General features: G+C 41.8%; 1 protein-coding gene across 5 annotated transcripts in view; it reads left to right on the top strand.

Annotated features, from left to right (window-relative positions):
- Positions 1–704: 704 nt before the first annotated feature.
- GIT1 (GIT ArfGAP 1) overlaps positions 705–25,303 on the top strand; it is an 80,041-nt gene continuing 55,442 nt past the window's right edge. For 4 of the 5 annotated variants that reach the window (XM_072138332.1, XM_072138330.1, XM_072138331.1 and 1 more), the window contains exon 1: positions 706–1,009. In XM_072138332.1, the coding sequence (XP_071994433.1) occupies positions 958–1,009 (52 nt within the window). In that variant the 5' untranslated portion in view covers positions 706–957. Of the gene's footprint in view, positions 1,010–25,303 lie in introns of all 5 variants that reach the window. The other variant, XM_072138333.1, reaches the window with a different exon arrangement.

Here is a 25,303-nt window from a genome sequence, read left to right as displayed (position 1 = left end):
TGGGGCAGTTATATATGTATGACTGGGTGTCCTCCATGTCTGGGGCAGCTACATGTGTATGACTGGGTGTCCTCCATGTCTGGGGCAGCTACATGTGTATGACTGGGTGTCCTCCATGTCTGGGGCAGCTACATGTGTATGACTGGGTGTCTATGTGTGTGACTGGGTGTCCTCCATGTCTGGGGCAGCTACATGTCTATGACTGGGTGTCCTCCATGTCTGGGGCAGCTACATGTGTATGACTGGGTGTCTATTCGTGTGACTGGGTGTCCTCCATGTCTGGGGCAGCTACATGTGTGTGACTGGGTGTCCTCCATGTCTGGGGCAGCTACATGTGAATGACTGGGTGTCCTCCATGTCTGGGGCAGTTATATGTGTATGACTGGTTGTCCTCCATGTCTGGGGCAGCTACATGTGTATGACTGGGTGTCCTCCATGTCTGGGGCAGCTACATGTGTATGACTGGGTGTCCTCCATGTCTGGGGCAGCTACATGTGTATGACTGGGCGTCCTCCATGTCTGGGGCAGCTACATGTGTATGACTGGGTGTCCTCCATGTCTGGGGCAGGTACATGTGTATGACTGGGCGTCCTCCATGTCTGGGGCAGCTGTGTTTACTAGCAGGGCACTGCCCATCTCCCGTGCAGCTTCCTCCTCCTCCTCTCTCCCATTTCCTTTTCCCATCCCCTGGGGGTGAAGCTTGGGATATGGCCCCTCCTGTTGGATGGGCAGGGCTTCTATCAGTTTCCTGCAGCCGATGCACTCAGCCCAGGGTGAGCTGCAGAGCTGGAGACAGCAGACACCACAGACCCTGATCTGTACCCTTCACCCTAGCAGTGCCGGCGGGTGTGTGGGTGGGTGCCCGCCGTACAGCAGCGTGTACCCGGCTTCCTCTGGACTGGTGCAGCACAGGACAGCACCCTGGCTCAGAAGGTGATCCCCTCCTCTCCTCTGAGGATGTCTCGGAAGGTGCAGAGGGGCGAGGTGTGTGCAGACTGCAGTGCCCCAGGTAAGTCCCCCCATGCCAGGCTCCTGGCCTCACCCCCTGCTGCCCCTGTGCCCTGCTCCTGCACTTGGGCCTCACATTAGGGGCATGTCATAGGCCTCCAGTACAGTCTTGTACATGTAAGAACAAATCAGGGATCTGCCTGGTGATAAACTTGTGCAGAGGTATCCTGCCACCACTGGTGCCACCCTAGGAGGGTAATGCTGGGTATAAATGTCACCATTCCTGCCCAAATCTACCCTTAATAACCCAGTGGAGCAAGAACTGCAACATCCAAATACTTAACTTGTCAGCTAGACCTGCCAGGTGGCAAACTTCTGGGTAACCTGATGTGCCTTCACCCATGGTGGCACAGAAGAGGGACCATAGCCTAATAATAAGCATAAATCTTTACATAGTGCCATCATATTCTGCAGCGCTTTACAAATAATACTAATAATATGATATACTATACACAGAAATAAATGGACCACTTGCAAATGCTTTATGAGAATTCATTGTCTTGTGCATGGGACCTGCAGATGTAGCAGAGCTGAGTTGGCATTTTGTGCTTTTATTAGAAAGGTAGAACATTTGTTAAGTTGAAAACCGGAGCAACCTACTGGGTTTTTTTTTTGCAAATTATTATTGTTTTAAGGAAATTTCCTGCAAAAACAGTGTAGCGACACTGCAGCGTGTTACAGCTGCTAAACTGCATCTTCTAAAAGTGCTATCTCTCTCTCTCTCTGTGGGATTGCACTCTGTTTTTCCCTGTTATCAGCCATTTCAAGAGTCAGTGTAATGTTCTTTAAAGGGATGAGTTACAGGAAGTCCAGGAGAATGTCAGCCCTCAGTATCACTGCGTTATCTGACTTTACCTCCACCACTGAAGACCTACAGAACCTGTCAGTATGTAGTACTGAATGCAATATAATATATAACTGGATCATAATCTTGTAGTTTTATAAACTGCAGGTTTTTCGAGTTGGTGTAAGGTAATGCAGTAAGTTTACCTGCAGTGTTAATCTGTTCATGTGATAAGTGCAGTGCAAACTCCACTCTACTGTATCAGACATGCTCGGCACTGCTACATCTGCATTGGCTGTAGATTTCCAGGCCAATGTTTTATCCCATCCTTACCCCTTGGACACACATTGTATCCTGCAGCATCACATTGTATCAGTTCTTGTTGATCTCTTATTGTTGTTATGTTATGTATAATATTTTGCTGTAGTTTTGACATGTTTGTATCTTTATTAAGACCTGTACTGAAATGTGCAGCAACAGTCCAGTACTTGCTGCTTTAGACTTTATTTAGTCGTTATTCACAAACAGTGGATGTTTTTTGGGGGGCTATGGTGACATTTCCAATAGAGAACCCCCCTAGTGTGTGTTCCCTCTTCGGAGCTGGTTGCTCTTTGTGCAGCTATCTGTGAAGAGTGAAGTCACTGCTGGCACATTGTTCGCTTGATGTGTCTGTCAGATGCTGGGTATAATGTGCATACATATGGCGTCATGTCTATCTGCCTCCAGGGAATGAATGGATTTATCTCATATCCCTAGTGTAAGCCACATCATGTCTGTATGGCTGCAGCGTTCTGTTTAGCTCTTTGTTCTCTATCTGCTTGATTTTAGTCGCTGCTGGTAATGTTGTTGGAGTAGATTGTAAGCTCTTTGAACTTGGGTCATGTGACATCCATTGTCTGCCATGTTACTGCTTACTCTTGTAATTACAAGAGTTTGTCCTCATTTGTTTTAGGGGCAAAAGGCAGAAAGGGCACTGAGTAGATGACTGGCATACAGGGGGCACATGCGGGTCTGAAATCTGTAGTCTTTCCACATTAGATAGGCTAGCAAGTTCCCTTTGCTGTTAAAACTTTTTTCATGTAGAATAAATGCAAAGTGAGTAACATTCATATTACATACTTTTCAAAACTGGAAAGCAACCCCTTTTAGTATATATCTACTGTGGATGACTCCACTTTGAAATTGCATTCACAGAAATATAGAGGAAGAATTTTCCAAAAGCCGTCCCTAAACGAGCCTGAAGTGGCAGAATTGGGCGCCTGGATTATATTTGGATCCACCTGGTCCACCATAGACCTTTGCACATTGGCAATATCTAACTCCTGATTCTCCCAAATCTTACTCTTAGGTGCCACATGTCGCATACGCATTATATAGTTGGTCAATAACCAGTAGAATTTGACCTACTATACCCTCTGCACCAAAATTTAGAATATGGACAGAATACATTTTTATGCAGACTTATCAGTCATCTTAACTTTAGTGGTAGATTTCCTTTAACTAAAATGAAACTGCACATACTCACCGATACTCTTCTTCACCTGGACCTCAAGGCCACCATACACATTAGATAAAAATTGACCCCACATATGATTTAGGCGGCTTCTGACGCCTCTCGACTCGCATTAGATGACCGTTTTTTGGGGGGGTTTTTTGCCAGAGATTGCGGCTTTCTCTAATAAATACACCTATACATTAGACCAATCCTCTAGTCCTCTGTCTCTCTGTTGTGCTTGAATTCTGTTTCAAAACGTAATTAAAAAGCGTGTGAACGTGGCTTATGCGATGCAGGTGGTGAATGTTGGGTCCTTTTTATTGAGGATGTGATAGAGCATGCCCCGTGGTAGGTGGTGGAACAGGTAATTTATTATCTGCCTCTTGTGTTACAGAGGTTGTTCAAAATCACCAAAAAATAAAGTAGCCGGTATAATGACTGGTTCAGTGGGATTCGCCGTTATCCATATGTCATCATCATATGATTTACCTATCTTTTTGTTTAAACTGAGAACCGATGAGATGCGACCTTGGCTTTGTGTGTTCTGGATTAGGAAATTAACTCCTGGTTCTGTTCCTCATGCAATGTTTTAATGGCACAATTTTATGCAGTAGTACTGGAGAATTCTGGGTATAACTATAAAACTCGTTCCCCCGTGTTGTGCGTTGCAGGTTGTTACATAAGATACATTGGCGCACACAATGTAGCAATTATTTGTGCTCCTCCATATGTTACAATGCTCTCACTCGGGTCAGGGCTCACTCTGTTTCTTTGTAGCATGGAAATTGTTTTTGGAAAAGTGGGAACAGCTAGATATTGTCACTGTGCTGCATTATAATTTGGCAGGGTACATAATACCAGGAAAGCTGGCACATGGGACTGGTTACTGTCTGTGCCTTTTAGTCTAACCCCGTTCGTTAGTGATGGCCTTGCACTGCAGAGGGGGTTATGCCACTCTCCAATAATTTAGTAATTCCATTATATGCTTACACCTACTTGGCTAAAATCGGTTAACCCTTGTTAAAACTTTGTTTATGGTCTTATCGTTTGGTGTCCTTAAAAGATTTTGTAAATTCTTTTGTTGCTATTTCTGATGGTGAGAGAAATACTGTTACACTTCAGAGCTGCACTCGTAAGTCTGCTTGTTATTGTAGTGACTGCTTACATGCATTTCTTTATACTGTACTCATTCTTGGTTACATCCTATGTTATACTTCGGAGCTGCAGTCAGTATTGTGGAGCTTTGAAATTCTTACTTCAAAAGCTTCTAGAATAGGGTCCATTCTATATTCCCTTTTCTATAGGGAATAGGCAACATTTTAGGATCAACACAACAAAATTGTGAACTTTTGCATGCCTACTCTGCCAATACTGAAGTTTTAGAAATGGTTTAGGAAGTGAACTTGGTTAGCCTGCTAAGCCACAATTTAAAATCATCTTGTATTACACTCCCTAACTGTACTCATAATACAGGGGAATACACTGTATACATCTTTTATTGCGCTCCAAAGCTGCACTCATTAATCTATTTGTAGAATAACTGTGTATGTACATGGCATTAGTTGTCATGTACTGACCCTGAGGTACATCCTGTATTATACTGTACTTCAGAGCTGCATTCACTATTCTGCCTGTGTATTAACTATGTACGTGTATAACATTACTTATCCTGCATGCTGTATTGTACTCCAGAGCTGCACTCACTATTCAGCTAGTATATTAATTATGTATGTACATTACTTATCCTGCACGGATCTTGCGATACATCCTTTATGACACTACACAGCTGCATTCACTATTCTGCTTGTGGAATTACAATGTACGTACATGACATTACTTATCCTGTACTGATCCTTATTTCTCCCCAGTTTTGCACTCAAAACCTAAACTCACCATTCTACTTGGAGAATCACTGTATATGTACATTACATTTCTTAGGCCGAGTTCACATCAATGGGCGTTTCTATTCCAATTATAGGAGTAAAACAATGGAAACCTTTTTTCACTGTTACAATTTAATAACCTTATATTTGTATCAGTCTTCCATTGACATAAATATATAGAGAAGCACATTTCATCATATATTGGAAGAAATGCATACTACAGTGGTGTTAAGTCATCCTTATTCTTTAACTCCTCCTCAATTACATTTTCTATATACTGCAGAGCTACACTCACTTTTCTGATATGATCTGAAGCAAAATCCCTTTAACAGCAAGTCCCCCAACCTCCAACTCTGAACCAAGCAGGTTCCACATGTCTGTTGTTAGTGTTTCCCTTGGGAATTACAGCATTTTATCTTTTAACAAGTTTTTATAAATTAGTTCCTACATCTATCAAGGTCACTTTTCCTGTGAGACAATGTTGAACAAAGCTGTGTCGTGTCTGTTTGAGAACCTTGAGCATTTTTAATATCATTAACAGTCAAGCACATAACATTTATACTTTATTCTATTGTACTTGTTGCTTCTGCTACCCATTCATATAAGAAGTTTATTAATTGCCTTTTTTTGGTATGACATTTTGTGATGGGGTAGAACCCCCAATCCTTCTCTAATCTTGAGTAAAGGGTTAAACTACCAGTCCCCTCAGGTAGCGTATGAAAATTCCTTTCTAGAATTCCCTCTTTTTTTCTGTGAAATCTTGCCTGTCTAACTATGTAAAAAAGTCATGTGTTAAATGAGCAGAGAGGAGTCAATTTTAGAGTCTGTAGAAGATTGTCAGCGTCTTTGGTTCTATAATATAATTTAGGTTATATATAACCTAGAAACATGCTTTTCGTGTCATATTAAAGACAGAAATCTCAACTTGCATTGGAGCTACAGAAGCAGAGATACAGGCCGTTAAAGGGATGGTTGAAAATGCAAGCTGCAGATTAAGATTCAGTTACCAACTATGTCTTTATCTGTTTGTATTTCTTCTTCTATAGATCACAGAATCATAAAGATGAGATTCATTGTAAAGGTTACCTTTTATATCACACCAAAATGTTTCTGCTATAGATCCTAAGATCTCCCTCCAGCCTCAAAAACTCGAAGCTAGAAGTGTAAATCCGTGTAATAGCCTGCCTCAGGAGCTGGTTACAGCAGGAACAGGAGAGGGCTTCAGAAAGGGAGCTAGATGCTTTTTTTTTTTTTACATCAATGTGACATTGATTGTTCTATTATAATGATATAGAATTGTGTCCCCTAACATACCCTCCTCATCCCATCCATTCCTTTTCCTTCCTTGATCTTGATGGTCTTTTTTTCACACGTACTTACTATAAAACATGTGTTTGTTAATGCTATGTTACCGCATACGTTTTGTAAGTGCAATGGTGACAGCAATGTAATTGGGCAAATCTCCTCTTCTCAACTGTTGTGATGTGTTTGAAAACACACGTTAACGCCATGTGTGAACGAACCCTTAGTCCGTTTTTGGCAGTTTACCATGCATTTGGCTGCTTACAACCTGTTTATCTATTAAGATACAGGGGGTCCCCTACTTAAGAACACTCGACTTACATACGACCCCTAGTTACAAACAGACCTCTGGATATTAGTAATTTATTGTACTTTAGTCCTAGGATACAATAAACAGCTGTAACAGTTATCACAGGTGTCTGTAATGAAGCTTTAGTGTTAATCCTGATTCTTATGACAACCCAACATTTTTAAAATCCAATTGTCACAGAGACCAAAAAAGTTCTGGCTGGGATTACAATGATAAAATATACAGTTCCGACTTACATACAAATTCAACTTAAGAACAATCCTCCAGACCCTATTTTGTATGTAACCCGGGGACTGCCTGTAAAAACGGACTAAAAATGGACCAAAAACGTGTGGCATCACACTTAGGGCATCAACTGTTTTTTAGTGTGTCACCACCCTTATGGGGTAGGAAGCACAATCAGCAGGTAAACTGGTATGTGATGTATTTACTGGTTGTAGAATAACCAAAAGTGTAATTTTGTGTACATTGGCAAGCTAGAAATTCTCTTTTATTATCATTTTTGGACTTGCACATCTCTACAAAGTGGAGGCTGTTTATTCTCATCTTGCCTGGTGCTATTAGTAGAAAGTTGGTCACCCATGCAGTCCCATACTGTTCCAAAAACAGTTGCCCGCTGTGATGTCTATGATTCTCTGAGTAGGACATACTGTAAATCTAAAATATCCTATTAAAGGGTTTGATCACACGTGGCTTGTTTAGTTCCCAAAGCAAATAATTGGAGTTTAAAAAATCTAATTTATACACGCCAAAATGATAACTCTTTTCATGATGTGTAATTCATTTGTAGGAAGCTGCATTCTGCTAGTCAATTGTGATCCTGAGGTAAATTTTACTTGTGAGGCCTCATGCACATGAACATAGTTGTTTCAGTGGCTAGCGCGTGTCGCCATGTATGTCTATAGGCTCATACACATGGCTGTGATTTCTACAAATACGTGTATGAGCCTGACTGCCCAAGCCGCAAAACTCGGAGCAGGTCCTATTCCTAAAGTTGTCGGTGCCTGAGTGGTCCTCACATGCCACAGGCACATTTGCTGTAAAAGAAAGGACCATGGGTCCGTTGTTTGTGGCCTTTGATATGCACACTCAGGCTTGAGGCCTAAGAGGGGCAACCTGAGGTATATACATGTGGCTAGAGTGTAGGATTCAGCGCCAGTGATGACTAACTTGTCTCTTGATCGCAGTATTGCCGGATGTCGTACCCCAGTTCTGTTATGGCTTACTAGGGGTGATACTACACAAGGCGTTTTGAACCCGTTTTCGGTCCGTTTTTAAGCAGTCAGTTAAAAAAATGCATGCGTTTTTTAATAACGAATCCTTTTTTGACCGGTTTTAATTAAGAAAATTGGTAAAACCTGTCAAAAACGCATGTGTTTTTAACGGACTGCCTAAAAACGGACCAAATATGGGTTCAAAACGGCATGTGTGGCATCACCCTTAGGCTTGAGGCCTAAGAGGGGCAACCTGAGGTATATACATGTGGCTTTAATAGTTATGGACTTCATCGTCCATATTTCCAGCTTCCAGTAGAGTGTAAGATTCAGCGCCAGTGATGACTGACTTGTCTCTTGATCGCAGTATTGGCAGATGTTGTACCTCAGTTCTGTTATTGATTACTTACACTAAGCTTGGGTCACTATAGGTAAAGGATGTCACTGTACGGTCATAACATAGGTTGCAGAGACAATGGGGCAGATTTATCAAGCTGTCTGAAAGTCAGAATATTTCCAGTTGCCCATGGCAACCAATCACAGCTCAGCTTTAATTTTACCATTGCTCATGAATATTTTAAAGGGGAGCTGTGATTGGTTGCCATGGGCAACTGGAAATATTCTGACTTTCAGACAGCTTGATAAATCTGCCCCAATGTGAGAAATTACCCTTTTTTACAATGACCCTGATTTTGTTTTGATCCTAATGGGATATAAATTATTGACACATAGAATAATTATAGTAGAATACTATTTCTGGATTACAACTTTGAAGACACAAGGTCATCGTAAGAAAACCACAAGCGCTCAGCACTTTCCAGGAAACGAAAATGATCAAAGACGCGTTTGTCATACAAAGTCGTGTAGAAATGTGTAATGGTTTAGGACCTGCATATTCCTTCCCTATGAGGTGGGTCTGTTCCCGGTACAGTACCCTGGTAGGGGGGCTGCTTTTCTGGTGTCTTCTATTATGTCTATGAATCTGTGCAGATGTATAGTGAATGTATGAGCTCTATCTATGCAGGAGCTACAGCTTCCCACTCACCGCCGCATCCTGTCCTATAACTGCAGTGCGGACTCAGCAGCCTCAAGGGGGATGGGGAGATTTTTTTTTTCCTTTTCTTTTTATAGTTTCCTATTTTTATATCTGTTCCTATTTTCTTCTGAGGCTCAGCTCTAGGTGAATGTATAGATACTATAGTCCATGTCTCTGTATTAGTAGTCATGACATTTATTATTGATCGGAAGTCACGTGGCCTCCTCTGGTGATGCACCGCAAAACACACAGGGGAAGAATTATTAAGTCTATGTTGCTGTAATGTGTATAGAATTTGTAAAAGATTATTGGTAAAATTTAACCCATCTTTGAAGAGGTTTTTCAAGATTTTAACATTGAGGAAATATTCTTAATATTGCAGGCTGACATAGAAACGGACCCATAGGTTGGTCCAATCCCATGGACTGCACACATTGCACAGGATGGGGTTCCTTTCATCATTTTGAAATATCATCTGAGGACTCCCAGATGGCTGTCAGAACTGCAATGCCCTTGCTCTAACTACGCCAGAAAAGTTTTTCACAACACAGGTGCCCTGTCAGGTTTAATAAGTGGGATTTCTTGACTTATAAATGGGGTTGGGACCATCAGTTGTGTTGTGCAGAAGTCAGGTGGATACACAGCTGATAGTCCTACTGAATAGACTGTTAGAATTTGTATTAATTAAGCAGACAAGTAAAAAAAAAAAAAAAAAAAGTCGCCATCATTACTTTACTTTAAAGGTTTCCCAAAGTGCAGTTGCAAAAACCATCAAGCGCTGCTCGCATGAGAGCCGCCCCAGGAAAGGAAGAATATTCTGCGGAGAATAAATTCATCCGAGTCAACAGCCTCAGAAATCACAGGTTAACAGCAGCTCAGATTGCAGACCAGGTTACTGCCACACAGAGGTCTAGCAGCAGACACATCTCTGCAACAGCTGGTAAGAGGAGACTTCATGGTAAAATAGCTGCTAGGAAATCATTGCTAAGGACAGGCAACAAGCACAAGAGACTTGTTTGGGATAAAGAACACAAGGAATTGACATTAGACCAGTGGAAATCTGTGCTTTGGTCTGAGGAGTCCAAATTTGAGATCTTTGGTTCCAACCACCGTGACTTTGTGTGATACTCTACATGCCTGTTTCCCACCGTGAAGCATGGAGAAGGAGGTGTGATGCTGTGGGGGCGTTTTGCTGGTGACACTGTTGGGGATTTATTCAAAATTGAAGGTATACTAAACCAGCATGGTTACCAGAGCATCTTGCAGCAGCTGCGTTTAGTTGGACCACCATTTATTTTTCAATGACCCCGAACACACCTCCAGCTGACCTGTCTTCCAGTCACCAGACCTGAACCCAATCGAGATGGTTTGGGGTGAGCTAGACTGCAGAGGGAAGGCACATGGGCCAACAAGTGCTAAGCATCTTTGGGAACTCCTTCAAGACCATTTCAGGTGACTACCTCTTGAAGCTCATCAAGAGAAATCCCAAGAGTGTGCAAAGCAGTAATCAAAACAAAAGGTGACTACTTTGAAGAACCTAGAATATAAGACATATTTTCAGTTGTTTCACACATTTTTGGGGTTTTCCCACAAAAGAAAGTTCTCACATCCAAATCCCCTAGTGATGTTAACACAATAAAGATCATTTTAACACCTTACTTTACAATGTTACTCAGTGTTATTGCTGTTTTAGCTCCTATCACTCCCTAGGCTGCTCAGTGTAATATTCCAGGGGGTGGATGGGGACTCTCTAAGCAGACACACTATGATCCATCTAGTTCTGTGGGGTGAAAATGTGGTTACATTATCAGGGTAAAGGTGTATATACACTTTCATTTGCCTTCTGACATTGTACTAGCACACTGACGCATAGAAAGAGTGATGAGACAGATCAGAGATCAGGGGTGTACCAAGCCTGTTTGCTGCCTGTGGCGAGCCATAGAGAGACCCCCCCCCCCCCCCCCCCATATATGTAATATATCAGGGAATGTCAGGACGAGATTCATCATATTGGTTTGCTGTAAAAGTAAAGCACTGCAAAATGCAGCATGCCCCAATATAGTATAAGATAGATAAAGCGTATCATACCGCCATGTAGTATAAAATGCGTACAGTGTACCACCATGTAGTATAAAATGCGTACAGTGTACCACCATGTAGTATAAAATGCGTACAGTGTACCACCATGTAGTATAAAATGCGTACAGTGTACCACCATGTTGTATAAAGTGCATACAGCATACCGCCATGTTGTATAAAGTGCATACAGCGTGACGCAATGTAGCATAAACTGCATAGAGAATACCGCCATGTAGTATAAAATGCATACAGCGTGACGCCATGTAGCATAAACTGCATACAGAGTACCGCCATGTAGCATAAAATGCATACAGCGTGACGCCATGTAGCATAAACTGCATAGAGAATACCGCCATGTAGTATAAAATGCATACATTGTGATGCCATGTAGCATAAAATGCATACAGAGTACCGCCATGTAGCATAAAATGCATACAGAGTACCGCCATGTAGCATAAAATGCATACAGAGTACCGCCATGTAGCATAAAATGCATACCGCGTGACGCCATGTAGCATAAAATGCATACCGCGTGACGCCATGTAGCATAAAATGCATACCGCGTGACGCCATGTAGCATAAAATGCATACCGCGTGACGCCATGTAGCATAAAATGCATACCGCGTGACGCCATGTAGCATAAAATGCATACCGCGTGACGCCATGTAGCATAAAATGCATACCGCGTGACGCCATGTAGCATAAAATGCATACCGCGTGACGCCATGTAGCATAAAATGCATACCGCGTGACGCCATGTAGCATAAAATGCATACCGCGTGACGCCATGTAGCATACAGCGTACCTCCATGCAGAATAAAATGCATACAACGTACCGCCATGTAGTATAAAATAGAAGTTCTGATAAATATCACAAATACTGCATATACATACAGCAAATATATACACACACACACACACACATATATTTTATACAAAGATAAAATACCTTTACCTTTCTTTTATGGTCTTGGTAAGTTCTTGTCCTGCGGCGGCGGCAGGGGCGTTTGGGAGGGGCGGGGGGAGTCAGAACCAGGCGGCGAGTGCCAAGTGGCCATGGGGCCTGCCCCGACTTCAGCCTATGGCAGAGACAGGGAACAATAATGCTCTGCCATTAGATGATCGGCGCTAACCCTGCTGCAGCTGCCAAGGCAGTGTGAGATGTCACTGCACCGTCTGCCGGCTGGGTACTGCCATCTTGGTACACCTCTGAAGGTGACCGGTAGGGAAAAAGATGAGGTCGATGCACATCGGGGTGAAGTACAATTTTATTATTTTACCTTGGACTGTATGTAGGTTTTATAGGGGGATTGTATATAGTCATTATGGAGGGAGGTATATATAGTTTTAATAGGGGGACTGTATATAGTTAGTTATTATAGGAGGTGTATATAGTTATAGGGGGATTATATAGGTAATGTTTGGGGAGCTGTGTATATAGTGATTGCTGTGGGAGGTGTACATTTTTATTGTTATTTATTATCTTAATAGGATTGCAGTTGTACCACTATTAAAGAGAACCTACCACCACAAATCTACCTATAAAGGTAGAGCTATGAGGAGCTGCGCGCCGAAGATTGTGAGTAGAAGGAGAAAAGAGGCTACTGGGACGTGGAGTAGCCACCCCGTGTAACCTCAGATGCAGCTACTCCACGCCCCAGTAGCCGCATAAGAAAATGTACATATAACTCTAATAAAAGTTTCCAAAAAAGTGCGGGGACGTGAGAATTAGCCCTTAAAAGGGCTATCCTCACGTCCTATTGATCCACCTACCACACGGCCATCTGAATAAGCACTTAAACTTATTGTTTATTTGTCTACAATCCCCCAAAGGTCGAGGGTCTTCAACCTTGATGTTAAACTCCATTTGAAACAGCTCCTACGAGGAGACACTCGCTACATTTGGCAAGTTGTGTAGTGTATGAGTAAGGGATGATCAATGCAAATTAGAGGCGATACCACAAGCAATAATGAAGTCTTTTAATGTTTAACTTGATGACATGAATGAGACCGACCTTATAATAGACTGTTATACTGAGGTGAATGGGATGATGCTGTCCAAGCTATAATAAGTAGAACCAGCTTGTTGGATTTATCTGTATAGATTGTCTTGCAGTATTTCAGCTGCCTAATACAGTAGAAGTTAATGTGATTTTGTAAAAGTAATGTAGACAATCGGGGATATTTATCAGGGCCTCTGCGCCACATCAGCCACCAGAGGGGCGTAAAGGGGGGGCACGGCCAGGTGAGCAGTGGGTGCGGCTGGTGAAGAGTTGGCCGTCGCGGGGCGTTACTGTCTCCTCACCTGTGCACTCGCTTCAGCTTTATGATAAATGACGCCCAATATTTTTTCACCACAGAAATTGTCATGCGGTGGGGTTACAAAAATAATTATAAAAATTATATGTGAATTATAAGGAAGGTTAGACAAAAAACACTGTGACTATTGGCTACTGTGGGGCATGCACTGTGACTATTGGCTCAAAAAGGCCACTGTGACTATCGGTGACATTGACACTATTGGATAGTTAGTAAAAACAACATATCACATATAGATGCAGCTCTTGTGCTAAGTGTGCGGACAGCCTAATAGTATGTACCAACTTTCAACCACAGGAGTACTTTACCAATCTATTTTGGGGATGGATAATTAATGAACGTACTTGTATGATGTTTGTGAGCAGGTATTGCGTATCATATTGCTGTGCTTTTTTCCCCCCTTTTCTTTTTACTAGTTAGTACGGTACTTTATTCTCATCTGAGAGGCCATTGTTGTAGTATTTTTACTTCATGATGTCATTATTTAGCTCTCTTGGTGTAGGCCCCAGTCTTGTTTGATTATTAACACACCTAGTGATTGTTTAACCACAGGTTACGTACAGATAATACATTGTTTTACTTTTTTTTAATACAAGGTTCTCACCAAAAATCTAATTCGGTATATTTTCACAATTTATACCTTAAAGGGATCAGTTACCTCTCATGACCTTTTTTGATTTTCATCAAAGACTTTTATTCCCCTTGAAATAACAATTCTAAATCAAATGCATTTTTATTTTATTGCAAAATTATAATCATTTACTAAAACCAATGTGCCAGGAATGGTGATGGGTCATCTTTCTAGGGGTTATCCCAACTTTAGAAGTTTACCCCCTACCACAAGATGGTAGGGGTCATCCCAAGTTTAGAAGGTATCCCCTTCCACCAGATGGCAGATGACAAGGTGATCGGTGATGGTCCAACTGCTGGGATCCCACTGATCACAAGAATATGACCCCTATGATTCGGAGAACACGGATGCCATTCTCACTGATGGATGGAGCGACAGAACGAGCATGCGGCCTGGTGCTCTATCCTATTCTATCTAGCTAAAGGCTGCTCCCAGCTATCTCCTGTACTCAAATAGCGCAATGCTCATCCCACTGATCCATCAGTTAGTGATACAGCTCTATAAATGGGGGGGGGGGGTCCATTCTCAGGATGGAGGGATAAACTGGACCCCCACCAAAGTCTTATATATCAAATTACTATTTTTAAAATAAAAGGCTTTGTCTTTGGTTCCTCCAAGAAGGTCAGTGATCTTGGTATTGGTGTACCAAGGGTTATAATTTTGCTCTGATTGTCAAAAACGCCTTTATTATCTCTGTCCATTATTTCTAAGAAATTCCCATTTAAATCCATATGCTAATGAGGCACTGCTGTTCCTGCCTAAATCATGTCCCTTTTCCAGTTTCACCCCATACTACTCACAGAACAAACCTGGTATCTGCTGTAGAGGGTCATGGTCCAGGCAGGGATCGCAGTGCTCCAGATTCAAAGGACACGACCGTAGTGCGCCTAGTACCTCATTACCATACAGATTAAAACGCTATTTTTTAGTAATTTTTTTTTTAATGGGAGTGCATTTCTCTACAACATGCCTCCAGCAAATTTTAACCATTGGGGAAGTGGTATACTCCCTTTAGTATATATAGGTCATCACCAGAAAAGGTAAAACTGGCAGGACAGAAAAACCTTTGGGCACCTTTCGAGGAGTAACGTTTTTGAATGTTACACTGCTTGGGCATAGCATGATTCTACCCATCATGGCAACTGGGTTTTAATTGCTGTGACTTTTTCTCTTCCTACCAATATTTTCCAGTTTTAGGTTTATGTATTTGTTTCTTTATGCATTCATAAACATGAATTTCTTCGTCCTAGGTCCTTCATTTTCATCTACCCCAGAAATAGCTGGTAATCTTGGCAGTCCAGCTCTGAGGATTTGTACGTTAGGGAATGAAACACTTAATTTAATGCTCAATAAGAGGAATTAATTCTGGCCACAAAGGAAATACTTTGTCCTTTGGATTTGTGACCTGAAGGCGACGCAGCTGTGTGAAGAGTTGGCTGCCTATGAAGCGCTCGCTCTATCGTATTAGCGACACATTAAGGCTTAAGGCATTAACAGACTGCGTGGCACAGCTTGGTATGGAAATATGCACAAATGTGGTGTTTTTATTAACCTTTCCTTACTGGAGGACTTGGTGGAGCATATTTATTTACAGCTTTCACCCTTGCTCCCCCCTTACCTAGGGGGTTGACACATTGACAGAGAACATACATGGAAGTTGTACATATAAAGTACAAACTTCTGTTTTCATCATTTGCTGCATATGGGTAACTATATATAGTTGCTGGTCTCCCACCTTTAGCATTCTGAGAGTCTATACCTTATCCTTTATGTTCTCTTAGAGCAGTGATGGCGAACCTTTTAGAGATCGAGTGCCCAAACTACAACCAAAATACACTTATTTACTGTGAAGTGCCAATGTGGAATTTTAAGCAGTAACTTATTGCCACGTGTTCTTCCACATCTTTCAATTGTATCGGCCGCCTAAGGCCACTAATACAGTTGAAAGAAAGAGGGTCTCTCTGTAGAGGCAGAATGGTTGGTCCAGCAGGTTGACCTCCAAAGATAATGCAGTTCTGTCAACACCACCTCATTTTTCCTGCAGTTCCAAACAGCCAAGAGTTTGTATGTTCTCTCCTCTGGGTCCTCCAATTTCCTCCCACCCTCCAAAATATACTGGTAGGATGATAAGATTGTGAGCCCCATGGGGACAGGGACTGCTTTGGCAAGTTCTGTTCAGCACTGCGTAATCTGTGTGCGCTATAGAAATAAAGAATTATTATTATAATGAAGTGTCGCTTTAAAATAGCGCTCAGAGCAGCATCTCATAAGTTGCCTGGGACTGCAGGACGATTTGGTCCTGTTTGGTGAGCTCTGTCCTGTGGTGATGGCCTGAGTGCCCACAGAAAGGGCTCTGAGTGCCACCTCTGGCACCCGTGCCACAGGTTTGCCACCACTGTCTTAGATGTACTTTAAAAACATGCCCATAAATACCTAAAACTAGTGGTAAGAACAGATCTACTAGAGCCAGATTTAGGGAGCTGTATACCTTGCTTACCATCCAGACATAAAAAATTTTTGATGACAACTCCTAAGGGGATGATCTTCCATCCAGCGTGCCAGTTGTCACATATATAATATGAGTATAAAAGTATGGTATGAAAATTTCTGCATAAATGGAGTTTTGCCTGGATTCTGATGCAGATTTTTCAGAAGATTTCTTTTTTAGTTCAGAGCAAGGGAATCCACTGAAATAGAAAAGCAAATAAGTTCGGACAATAAATGGAGTGTGACACGTAATTTCTCATAGTAACATGTTCCCAACATGAACAAGTTTATTATGAGATTCATCTGAACAAGCAATAACAGATATGATAAATGGCATTTTGTGTTGTCTAAGAAGTCAGTTTCAATAAATAAGTGGCCCCAGACTCGCAGATGTTGTCGTGGGCATCTGCCTCCTGGGCGGCTGAAGGAGACGGCACATGGAGAAAATGCGCCCTAATTAAAAGTGAGGAGACAGAACAAAAGTCATGCTGTGCGCTAAAAATAGAAGGCCCCCAACGCACCGCAATGTGCTCACGCTGCTAATGTCATGTTTGCAAAGTGAGTTCAGTCTGGAAGGAGAATCCATTTTTGTCTTGATACACACTTTATAACCACTATTTAAATCCACACATTTCATAAAAACGTACTAAATATATGTAAAATAATTATACACTTTACATCCTTAACGTTACATTGACCTTGGGTCATTTCGGCTAATGAAAGGCTTTCCATGGTAGGTTTAAAGCCAAACACCTGGACCATCTGCCAAAGCATTTCACTCATTAAAGTGCTAGAGTACCAGTTTATTACAGTGGGGATACTTCAATCCATAGTGCTGTTGTAGATGGGCTATCCTTTACTGCCTGTGCCCCGCGGACCGTCCCCACATGAGGGAATTTATGTTCCATGACTTTTGTCATCGTTAACAATCTGCCCCATAAAAGATTGAAATACTGGCACTACAGCTCTAGACCCAATAGCTAATTTTCTCCATTGGGTGGCACAGTCAAACCTGTGTCTCCCACCATGTGACTGTAGTGGAGGACCTCGACGCTTTTTTTGTGCTCTACTCCAGTAGTTTTTTGCAGTGTGATTTTCTCAATTCCTCTTCTAATATGGAAAAGAAGAGTCGCAGTGCACAGTGCCAGGTCCGTGTACTGCAGTGTTCTCTTATCTGGGTGCAACCTTTTAGATATGTTCTTACTTGGATTCCTTGTTCATTACTAAAATACCAAAACTGTAGTAAAGTCATTAATGTAGAAGAGCAGTAGGAGGAGACTGTGGTATGTAAGGAGAAAGACAAAGGTGCACTATTAGAGTAATAATCGAAATCTGAAAAAAATTCTGCAGTATGAAGGGAAGTCCCTTACACGTGAGGGTTTTTTTTTTTTTGTTATCAATATTGATGATCTAATTTTTGGTCCTGCTGCAAAAAGCTGATGAAAATGTTTCCCATGGTTTTAAGCAGCTATCCCGGTTTTCAAGGTTAAAGGGTTTTTTAAGGAATCCAAGGTTGGAACATAAAGAAAGCAAATTTACCCTGCTCACTTCAGCTTCCGGTTTTCTGCACAGTGTCCTCCCAAATGTTCCGGTGCATTTAGAGGACCTCCTACAGCCAATGAGTTGCCTCATCAGACCTGGGGATAATAGAATTGATGTCACACGGTATAAAGACCTCTAATGGCAAATCTGGTCCTGTTACCTCAGGTAACTTAAGGCTATGTGCAGTGCCGAAAACCGGAGGTACGGGAGTGACGTTGGAGTAAGTATGCTCTCGTTTTTTTTACCCAGCAGATTCCTGGAAATCTCCTTTACAAGGAAGATTTGGCCTTTTTTTTTTTTAAGCATATTTTATCTCAAACTCTTTTTCCATATAAATTTTTAATGATATATTTTCAATATGTTGTCTCCTTGCTGTTTATTTTGAATAATTAGTACTACATTTTGCGATTCTCACTCTGGACAGTAGGTTTTCTAATTGACTGACGCTTTCACACACTATGTGGGATTTCTTTGCAGCAGTCCCCTCATTTACACTAATATAGAGGTTAAATAGAAAGCTGTTGTAAAACTTATGACTAAACACTATATCTGGAACTCAGCCAAGATGGAAGCCTCCAAAATCAAGGCCAAAAAAAAAAAAGAATTAAAAATCTGCAACCATAAAATAAAAACAGATTAGTCTTATTTAATGAGACGAAACAGAAATTGGTGAAATATTCCCTGTAAAGAAAAAATCATCAATGATGGATAAACCAGGGACCCTTATTCACAGATCCAGACACTGTGACTGTGGTACCATTCTTATGTTTCTTATCCATGGACTTCATCCTTATAAAATCAAATTATTCTAATGATCCTAAAGGACTCTGGGGGATGTTTCCAGAGCCCGTCCATTTTGTAGCTTCACATGCTGTTACACTGTCGGTTCCTCCCCTATGCTCTTTCGATTTATAATACGATATATGCTGAGGCTTTCCAACATCCAAATATCTGAATTTGTGTCTGTAAACTTTTAGATGAGCCCCCTCCTCCACCATTCCAGAAAGTAGAGACTACAGCTTAAATTTCTCAAAAACCGTGCAAACTTGAATAGGTGCAGTTTGCCTTTGTAGTGTGCAGGGTGCACCAGATTCATGAATTGTGGCGCCCGTTCTTCATGAAGCTTGTGCTCCATGGGCTGCCCCGACAGAGTGCAGCAACTTTTTTTTGGGTGCATCATTAACAAAGGCCGCAGTTCTGTTGGACACTGCATGATAAATGTGTTGCATGGTCCAACTGTGCTCCGGAACACCCATTTCAGTGTAGAATAGTGCAGCCCACGAAACAAATGTACCGTATTATATAAATATATTATATTAAATATAAATATATGTGCAAGCAGTTTGCACTAAGAAGAATGTGCAAAGTCAGACAGAAAACTGGTGCTGGGGCTTTAATAAATGTGGGCCAATACATCCTTTGGCGTCTGGAGGACAATAGATTGGATTGTTTGCTTCTTCTGGCTCCTGAATGCTGATCTACTGGAAAATAATATGCATAAAAAACACAATAGAAAACGTAAGTTATCTACTGCAGGAGCGCTGATAGCAGGGAGGTAGCTTATCATAGCGAACAGCTGGATACGTTTCTGGATTTTTGTGAGAGAAAGTTTATACCGCCACGCAGGGCTGCCGCCTGTCAAAGCGCAATGGAATCCATTGTTTTGTGTGGCTGTATAACGTAGCAGCTAAAACTGTCACGGTGATGTTATCTCATTTCCTTACATGTAGGGGGTATGTTGTCCTTCCATATGCAAGTATTTAGCTCCCCTTATGGACAATACAATCTATTTGTTGCTTTAATCCCAGTGACGTTTTTCATAGAGATAATAATGAATTATATCGCACCAGGAGGTTTATACCATATTTATGTGCTAGAAATTGTGCTGTGATGTGTGATTTGGCTCTGCACCAAGTAAAGATGTTGGGGGCCTCTTTGTGGCATAGAATAAAACTGGTTACTAGTAATGGTAATAATGCTGGCGGGTATAAACTGTATTGACCTATCTATTGTCTAGTATTTTGGGAGAGCAAAACCAAAGAATAGGTGATCTGTATGCAATGGAGGGGGTGGGGTCCAAAACCTGAAAGTCACACCTGCTATTTGAAAATGATCTCTTGCTTCCTGTCCTTTTGTCACATTAAACTGAATGGCCTGAGCTGCACTACCCAGCACGGCCACTACAAAATGTACATTGCTGCAGTGTTTGTACATCTTCAAACAGCTGATTTATGTGAGTGCAAGGTTTCCCAGGTGAATCTACTGAGTTGTTGCTTTAATATTTTAATCCCAGAATCCACTCTTGTGCCTCAGTTTTGTTACTTATTTGCAGATTTCTTGAACACCAAGAAAGTGAATATACATAGAATGCCCAGTATACACACAGAACTATATGTTTATCTTATGCCAGGAGATGTATAATAGAAAAATCATCATTAATAAGCTGCACAGGCACGTATAATCCTGCTTTAAAGATCACCCACTTAGGAAAAATCTGCTGCTATAGTTCCCACTGTGCCTAGTCATAGAGAGAACTTTACAAGTTTAGAGCAGCTGCACAGTTCTCCTTATACTTCCATTGATCCCTCTATATAATATATGCATTGAGAAAATGGTAAGCTGTGACAAATGGTAAGCTGTGACATTTCAAAGATTACTTTGTGGATTTTTTGGTGCAAAAAATATACAATATCCGCCACCGGTCCTAGCCTTTTCTTGTGGGCCTGGAGGCAGCCGGGGCCATGAATACCGGAGGGGCTGGCTAGTGCGGCCTAGGGCGCCCTGATGTCACGGTGCTTGGTATGGGGACCGGAGTGGCAGGTCTCTAGCAGGTGGTGTGTGCAAGAAATGATATAGAGGGAGAGGCTGATGTACTGGTTCTCCCTGGGTCAACCCCTGAGTGTCTGTAAGATAGGTCCCTGGGTAATGACTGGGGAATCCGTGGTGGTAAGCAGCCGTATCCAGGGATCAGACGGAGGCAACATTGTGCAAACCAACTTACAGTTCTTTATTGAACAGCAGGCAACGGCCCAAAAACTATTAACATTGGATTCTGGTTGCTGGAGTGGTCATGGAGAGGGGTCCGCAGGAATGGTGCACCAGCCTGATAGTAGATGCAGGCTGGGATAGTTGAAGTGGAGCTGTTTCCAAGTTGTGGAAGCTGCAGCTCTGGGGTACTATAAATTCCTGGGATTAGTATCTGTGGCAGCACTGAAGGTGTGCTGCACACACTGGGGCAAATTTACTTACCCGGTCCATTCGCGTTCCAGCGGCGGCTTCTCCGCTCTGGATTCGGGTCCGGCCGGGATTTAATAAGGTAGTTCTTCCGCCGTCCACCAGGTGGCGCTGCTGCGCTGAAAGTAAACTCATCGCGCCGGAATGCACCGAGCTGGACCAGGTGAAGGTAAGCGGTCCTTATGCGACACATTTTCGGTTTTTAAATGCGGCGGTTTTTCCGAATACGTCGGGTTTTCGTTCGGCCACGCCCCCCGATTTCCGTCGCGCGCATGCCAGCGCCGATGCGCCACAATCCGATCGCGTGCGCCAAAATCCCGGGGCAATTTAAGTACAAGCGGCGCAAAACGGAAATATTCGGGTAACACGTCGGGAAAACGTGAATCGGGCCCTTAATAAATGACCCCCACTGTCTCTCTCTCTCACTAAACAGACCATGTGCTCCCACTGCACAGGGGTTTTATACTCCTTCTGGTCAGGTGGTAGCACCTCTCCAATCACACTCCAGCTAACAATACAGCCACATCATTGGATAATTACTTACACCAATTTAACTGTTTACCTGAGGAGGGCGCTATTTTGCAACTACCAGCCTGCTTATGCATTGGCAGGGGTGTTGCAAATACATGGAATTGTGCTGGGTGCACATGGTTTTATTGTACATACAGTTTTTCATTACACCTGCTGTCACATAGTCTCATACAATATACAATGCTGACAAAAACTGCTGTGTATAGAACATTTCCATCAGAAATAATGACTATTTGTCAGCTAGAAATTACTATTGTCAGACAACATTATTCTGCCTAACACCGCAGACTGGCAGGCAATTGTAGTAATTGCCAGTGTACCCACCCATCCACCAGAGGGTTAAGATTGTGATAAAGGAGTGGAGATGCCTTCCGGTACCTCCTTGTGTGTACACATAGGTTTTGGCATTGTGCTGTCTGCACAGAACCAGGGCAGATACTGGCACCATACCTGCACTTTGTGTATATATACTGTAAACCCTTTTTCACACAGAATTACAAGCAGCCTTTTATCACCCTGAAATATTCAGGCTGTTATAATGGAGGTAGGAGGAGGCCCAGCTGTGTGTGGGAGAGGGGAGAACAGTGTGTAACCAAGCTATGAAATTTCCATTAACTCTCCCTGTGTGAGATTGTGTAGTCTGTGGTAACCCTTCACTGATCGCCCCATGCCCTGCATGTATCAACACTTTTTCGACAATTTAGTAAGCACAGTTGGTGAACAGATGTGGCCCTCAATGGCTGGTGATTTTTCTTACTGACCACGTATTCAGGTTCTATGTGGCTGGATGTAAGGAAGTAATATTTTTTTTTTTTGTGTCCATGATTAATATCTTAGAGCAATAAAACTAATAATTTTGTATTCATATTCCATAAAATAATAATTGAACCACAGTTTACTTGTTGCACAGTAATAACTCATATTGTTGTTAAAAATGACCGGACATGTTCAGTGATACCTCACAAAGGGGACTACTTTTAAAGGAAAGATACTGTAATTGATGGACAAATAAAAGATCTTCCTTGTAAGTTTTTCAAACATGTCCAACTTTTTTTTCAGACAGACTGCATGTCCTCGATTGCCTATTACTATTGTTTCTTATTATCGGGAGACTACCACCTGCACTGGTAGCATGAGTGTGATTCCCAGCATGCTTTTATTATTTCTGTCCATTATGCAGTTTCAAAGATTTTCCTAGTTTAATCCATTTGCTAATAAGGCAGTTAATGCACTCGGGTTGTGCCGTGAGCATCTGCAGCACTGAACGCTTCCACGTAAATCACTTCCCTCTTATTCAAGTGTCGTCCCAAAGCTTCTCATGAGACAAATGCCTTGCTTATCTTAGGAAGAGGATAGTGGGTTAGGCAGGAATTGCAGAGCTCTGGGTGCTGAGGACGTACCTTGGGTGCACCAAGCACTATTGTATAGTGAATAGAAGCAACGGCAGTGACGTAATAGACCAGGCAGTCACGTGATTGCTGGATGTGAAGGGGTTAAGTAGAGCTGTGGGGTCTAAGAAAACCCAGTACAGCTCTAAAGAGAAAAAAGTTTTTGCGGTTCAGCTCACCTCATAAATAGGATTGATGGTGCGTGGATGCTGGGCGCCAGTACTACGGAGGGGAAAAAAAGCAACGTTTGTCCAGCCCCCAGCGATATTGCGTTTTAAAAAAATCGTCTTTCTAGTTCCATAAATATACTGTTAGTTACCACACTGGAAGTCTGTCGTGCAGCATCACGTGACTGTATCCCTCCTGCTCCAGTACAGCTCTGCCTAAAACATTTGCCCCCACAGGGGGTCGGATCTTTTATAAATGGCCCAGTTACAGTGGGAAACTTGTTGAAAAACGTTGTTAGGGGAGGATTTAAGGTTTCCTCTTTATAGTGCGTCAATAGTTGTTTCAAATCAGTTTTAAATGCATATTGTGCACGGTCGCAAGACAATGACTAGGACAACTGCTGATGCAAGTCTCCCTAATGCTGTCGCCCTGGGCGAAAATCAGCACTGCGCAGGTTTATTTGGTTTCACAAGTCTAAATAGAAAAATAGGAAAAAAGTAGAAAAAGGAGGAGCATATAAATCATAACAAATCAGGATTCCCAGGTCATGTGGTCTCTTGATTGGAGAACTTCCCTGCTGTCACACATTGAAGTCACGTCCACATTCCTTAGCCTCAAAACTTTGAGGTGCGTTCTAAGATCTCAGCGCAATCTTGAGTTCATTGTTTTTACCATTGTTACAGTATATTTTTAGGAAAATAAGCAAGTAGAAAGGACAGGATTTGATCTATCAGCTAGGTTTACATTATTATTTACTATATTGTAAAATTGGATTATTTTTCATTACATAAACTATTTCAATTATTTTCTGAAAGTGGACAAACCCCTTAAATCTATTAGTTTTGAATAGAAAGGGACGGTACTTGTTATACCTACCAATATCAATTTTATGACAATTTTACCCTATATTTCTATGTATCAATGGCCAGTTGGTCATACTGAGGTTTGTTTCATCGCAATGATTGTAGCGTGTAACAGGCATCTAACACACCACCCAATTATATGGAAGGGTTGGCACTTTTGCAAAAATACTATCCGCAACACCAAGCAGGATTCAAAAATATCTGCAGCTGAAAATGGCTAAATCGGGCGATGGCTGCGACCACCTAAAAATACCTCTACACTGGCCTTTAATAAGTCTACAAATAGTGCTTATTGACACGACTTGTAGCCAATAAAATGTCTGCCGCTCACCTGTCCTAGTGTCATTCTTACAATTCCAGATGCCACAGTAAGGAATGTGTGAGATACATAGCCACAGGCAATGAGGTAATACATTCCTGACATAGTTACGTAAAACAAATTACAATACCTTTTATCTGCTGTACGATGATATAATAAGTGCTGTGTTGAAATCTGGATTGTTGTTTGAGAGAGGAAGAAAACATTTACATGAGAAATAAACTAAATTCAAATTCGTGGCTGCCAAAACGGGGAGGATTGATCGAACCTGGTGCGAAAACTGTACTATTTTTCTAAAGGACTGTTTTAAAAAGATATATGTTCAAATACGAGGCACAAAGCCACTTACTTCTGATACTGTGATCCTGATCAGTTTTGTGTTTTATTTTTTTTTGCTTTTTTAAATGTATCCACTTCAAAGGATTGATATCAATTTTATAATCTCATATAAGCCAAGAGGGCGGGATTAACGGTTTTATTTTACGGCGCACAGGCAAATATAAGGGTACCGTTCCTTGGCTAGTAGAAGTTTAAGTGGGCCTGTCAAAGATTGATCCAATAAACCACCCGGTATGTTGTAAATCGGATTACCAACTTCCAGGTGATATTTCATTCATGGCTGTGTGGTGTATCTCTTGTATCAAGAAAATTAAACTTTGAAGTGAGATGTAAATTGGTGGTATAATAAAAGGGACCTGCATTAGTGTGG

This window comes from Engystomops pustulosus, chromosome 2, assembly GCF_040894005.1.
Source record: "Engystomops pustulosus chromosome 2, aEngPut4.maternal, whole genome shotgun sequence".
Lineage (NCBI taxonomy): Eukaryota > Metazoa > Chordata > Amphibia > Anura > Leptodactylidae > Engystomops > Engystomops pustulosus.
Note: the sequence above shows the minus strand (reverse complement) of the source record. Positions and strands in the feature narration are given on the sequence as shown.